The sequence below is a fragment of the Staurois parvus genome, unplaced genomic scaffold, assembly GCF_062004578.1.
Source record: "Staurois parvus isolate SC_StPar_1 unplaced genomic scaffold, SC_StPar_1.0 ptg000415l, whole genome shotgun sequence".
NCBI classification, from domain to species: domain Eukaryota; kingdom Metazoa; phylum Chordata; class Amphibia; order Anura; family Ranidae; genus Staurois; species Staurois parvus.
The window spans coordinates 5554953-5559870 of record NW_028318211.1 but is presented as its reverse complement, the minus strand read 5'-3'; the positions used below and the strand labels follow the sequence as shown (position 1 = coordinate 5559870).

At 44.9% G+C, this 4918-nt stretch overlaps 1 protein-coding gene across 1 annotated transcript; it reads right to left on the bottom strand.

Moving 5' to 3' along the window:
* Nucleotides 1-570: 570 nt before the first annotated feature.
* On the bottom strand, nt 571-1470 carry LOC149454912 (taste receptor type 2 member 40-like). Its single transcript, XM_089687004.1, has one exon. The coding sequence runs from the start codon at nt 1468-1470 to the stop codon at nt 571-573; it is 900 nt and encodes a 299-aa protein (XP_089543130.1).
* Nucleotides 1471-4918: the final 3448 nt, after the last annotated feature.

Here is a 4918-nt window from a genome sequence, read left to right as displayed (position 1 = left end):
TATTTATTTATTTTCTATTTCTTATATTGCTCTTCTTTTTTAATTTATTGATCTTCACCATAAAGCCTGCTTCTACATTAGTCCTTGGTGTGTCTTTCAGGGTTCCCCTTTAAGTCAAGAATTCTGTCATATCCTGTTTTCCCTTAGGAATATATTCTGGTTAAAATTTAGGCTACTGCTAAATTCAAGACACAAAGTTCATCATACAGTAAATAGTGTATTTGGGTGTATGTATGTTGCTGGTAGGAGGGTGACACCCTGCGGTCAGGTAAGAAATTTCAGATCCATATGGTATAAAATGCTTTACGAACTGGCCCCTCCTATTCCTGAAGAAGCCTGATCTCATTGAAAGGCGAAACATTTTGGAAGTGATGTCATTACGCACGTCAATATTTTTTTCAATAAATCCTTTCTCTTTTATGTTGCCTGGTCCTATTAGTAACTATTCCTCTGGGTTCCTCAGAATCTGACATTTTGTGATGTTAAATACTAATTCAGCATTATCTTTCTATCATATTGTATTATATTTCTTTTATATCATTATCTATCTGTCTACAATTTTTAATGGTCTTACAACTTACTCATCAAATGACCAAAAATCCTAAGTGATGAACCTTTTAGTTTTGGGCTTCCAAGGATCAAAATCACTGACTGGATAGGTGAATAACTGTAGACTACTGCCACACACAGTGGGAACCATGTGCTGCCAATCAGTACAACGTTAAGGAACAGTGAGATAACTGACAAATAGAAGCACAAATAAAGGACCAGGAGAGAAGTGATTGTTCTAGCTGCTGCCATGCTTGCATCTACACTTTGTACATTCATACCACCAGCACTCCTACGAAGAAGCCTTGCATTGCTATACAGTGATTTTAATACTATAACATCAGTAGTACCAACAATTACAAGAGGAATGCAGCAGCCAAATATGCCGGCAATCATTAAATACTGTGGATTTTTTTGTGTTATGTCTTCTTCTTTAGAGGTGCTGTTAGCTGTCACTAGTTTTGAAATGTTCCATGATACTGGGATACTAATAATTATGGCTATTAGAATAGACAGAGCAAGCATCCAATTGACTACTTCTGACATCCTGCTTTTGAGCTGCATAAATAAAGGATGTTTAAATGATACAATATTGACATAATAGAATACGCACAGACACACAGTGAACCAAAAACTAGAGAAGATGGTGAAGAGCAAGATGAGAGAGAAGGTAGTATGCACTTTGTATGAGAAATATAGTTCATTCCAGAAAAACAGAACAAGATCATTGGCAATGAGAGTCAGCTGGTAAAATATATTAAATAATCCAAGTGCGGAAAGTATGATTTCCCTTGGGCTAATGTTTCTGCCTTGGACTAAGTCTATTCCGTGATTCAGTATAATGAATGGATTGGTGAAGAAACCAATGGTGGAACTGGCACACAATGCAGTAAGAGATACTACAACGAACAGCGGCAACATGTCTTCTTCAGTGTTGGGAGGCTCGTACGATAAATATATTTCCTTTTCATTTATATTTACCTGGGGAAATAATTTAACATTCTTTATTACACCTCAGTTGTGTGGTACATTTGCCAGCAATTGCAAACCTTTTGCTATGTTAAAGTGATTGTAAAGGTTCCAATGTTTTTAACTAAATAAAGAAAGAGGTTTATACTTTCTTGCTTTGTGCAATGGTATTGCACAGAGTAGACCCTGAAACCCCCTCTTGTGGTGTCCTCCGCGGGTACTCTTGGCATTTCCTCTTCTTTTTCTGCCCCACAGCAAGCTGTTGGGGCAGACATGAGGGATTGCTCCTGAGCCAAGATGTGTGTGTCTATTGACACACACACAGCTTGGCTCAACCCCACTTCCCACCCCCTCCTCACTGGATATGATTGGCAGCAGGAGCCAATGGCTCCTGCTGCTATCAAACTGGGAGAGAGAGAGCAGCGTTGCTCTAGACAAGCACAACACTGGATCAACACAGGACTCCGGTAAGTATTTAGAGGGGGGGGCGAAGGTTTTTTTTACCCCAAAGAGGAACAGTCTCCTCCCAAACAATGAATACTGTAGCTGCTGACTTAAGGATATTTACCTGTCCAGGTATCCAGCACTGTCCTCACATGAACCAATTGTTCAATGGTCTTTTGATTCAGGAGCCAACATTTTAAAAGAGAAGTTTAAGTTTTAAGTTTAATTATTTTTTTTTTTAGAAATCATACTACAATACTGCATCTGAGCAACCAAACACCACTGATCGCTCAGTTCCCAGTGTCAGTCACTGTTTGTCACCGCTCTCTGCTCTGCTCCCTTCCAAACACACTGGAGCGCTGGGCTGTAAAGGGTAGCAGGAGCAGCTGAGCCAAATCCGGGCCAGACATCTGGGTGGTTCCCGACTTTAAAGTCGGGATCTTTCCCCAGCCTGAACCAGCTGAGTGATGTCAGCCAACAGCAGACTTTGGCCCTCTGTCAGCTGAAAACAGGCCACAGGTGTGCACTCTTGTGATCCACATAAGTACAGCCAAACAAGCTTTGTGTCAGGAATGGATTCAGCACTGGTGGTGGGACTCTCCTGCCGTGTGGGCTGCAGTACCAGAGCTGACCAGCGGGTGCTCTCAGCACTGGTGGTGGGACTCTCCTGCCGTGTGGGCTGCAGTACCAGAGCTGACCAGCGGGTGCTCTCAGCACTGGTGGTGGGACTCTCCTGCCGTGTGGGCTGCAGTACCAGAGCTGACCAGCGGGTGCTCTCAGCACTGGTGGTGGGACTCTCCTCCCGTGTGGGCTGCAGTACCAGAGCTGACCAGCGGGTGCTCTCAGCACTGGTGGTGGGACTCTCCTGCCGTGTGGGCTGCAGTACCAGAGCTGACCAGCGGGTGCTCTTAGCAGCCAGAAGCTCACAATCAGCCAAACCTGGGGCTGATTACAGAAAGGTGTATATAAGGCATGACCAGGCCTGTGCTCTGGGCCTTGGTGTATGGTTTCCCATGAGCCCCTGTATCCTGTTCCTAGTTCCTGTGAGAAGATACCTTGTTGCCGACCCTGCCTGATCCTGATTCCTGTTGACCGTCTCCTGTTCTGACTACTGGCTCATCCCTGACCATCCTTCTGCCTGATCCTCTGTACAGCGCTGTCCGTGAGTTACTGAACCCGGCTTGTGACCTTGACCATTCTCTGCCTGCTCCTTTGATACCTTGCTGCCCGCACGTTGCTGACTTGGCCCGTCTGACCACGCTCACTACTCTGCCATCCATCCATCCTGCACGGATCCAGCCGTACCTGCACATACCTCTGGCGGATCCCTCTATCACTAGCAGGTGTACTCAGGGGCCGCGACCTGGTTCCTGTCTGCTCCAAGTCCATCCCCACCATCAGGGGCCCTGGTGAATAGCAGACTGGGACTTAGACTCCGCGCCCTGGGGAATCCTGCCCTGAGGACCACTAGAGGTACCACCAGGCAGTCGTTACAGAACCCTACGGCCGGCCTGACCATTCCACCTCTCCAGCCCTGACTACGCCTGTGTTCCTGCACCTCCTAAGATTAGTGGAAGGTTGGTTTGTTCACTGTGCGTTTATATATATATATCTGGGTGGCTAATAATAACCTGTATTATACTATACCTGAAACCTGCGTTTCCCTGTGTCAGTCCACACCTTTCTGGTCATTCCTTGATTCCTGACACTTTGGCTGTACTTCTCCTTTAGCTAAGGGAAACTGGATATAAAGCCTTGCAGCTTCACAGCTAGCTTCCCACTGCGCATGCACGAGCTGCTCTGCAGCTTGTGAATGGTCCCGCAGTCTTCTGGGACCTGTAATGTGTCCCAGAAGGCTGCAGGCGAAAGGGGGGGTGAACTTTCACTTGGATCAGCTAGGTGATTCAGGCATAAGTAGGAGCGGGTACCTGTCAGAAACAGGTACTGATTTCCACCCCACTCCCCCAAGAAAAAAAAAAGGTGCCAAATGTTAAAGAGGAGGTTGGGAGGCCAACAAGCAGAATTTCCCCTTTTGAGTAAAATTCCACTGTAATGCAGGTAATGGGAAACCTTGTGACTTTAGAACCACTTCAATGTGTTACTAAACCCGGAACCAGGCATTCACTATATCTGGTCTCCCACAGTACACAGAACATGGAAATGCAATTATTTTAGTAAATATAAACTGCTAAATACCTTTTCTCATCAGCAGTATATAGCAGTCTTGTGACTTCTGTCAGTGTCCAGCAGAGCACATGTTAAAGCTTGTAGGAGGAGTTTTCATTTTGCTCTAGGAGGGTGCAGAACCCTTGACATCTGTCTGGACAGTGCTGATTGACCCTCTGCTGATCAGATGCACTCTCCCAAGAAAAAAAAACTAGCAATACACACTAAACTGAGCATGTGCAGCTTTCCCCAGAGCCTCTGTTAGTTAGTTTCCCGCAGTTTCCAGCAGTGAGAAATGTTTTCAGTTTATATTATAAATGTGGCTACTGCTAAGGTCAATGTCACACTAGACCAGCAGCAGGATCACTAGAAAGGGCAAAAAAATCCATATGTTTTTACTGTGTCAATACCTTTCTGGGCAGAAAGGCATGGCTCCCTTACAGATGAGTGAGATTCTGCAGGGGTTCAGTCAGTTGGGGAATGGTGCTGCTTCATTCCATCCAGTGAAGGATCAATGTTATAGAATCAGGTGTATTTTTTGCCCTTTAGAAAATCTTTCATTGGTGAACAAAACATGGATAGCAAAGTCAAAGTGATTTTTTTTTTTGTCGCAGTCTTTACTCATAACTAATGTGCTTTTACTTTCAGAGTAATTGCAAGGGTTGGCATACCTCACATCTTGACATATCAATCAGGAAGTTAATCCTGGTCTTGTTCCAGGTAACAATTTTTATGGGCTGTAGTGGTGGCACTACATTAAAATAGAGGTGATTTTGCCACTTCTCATGCC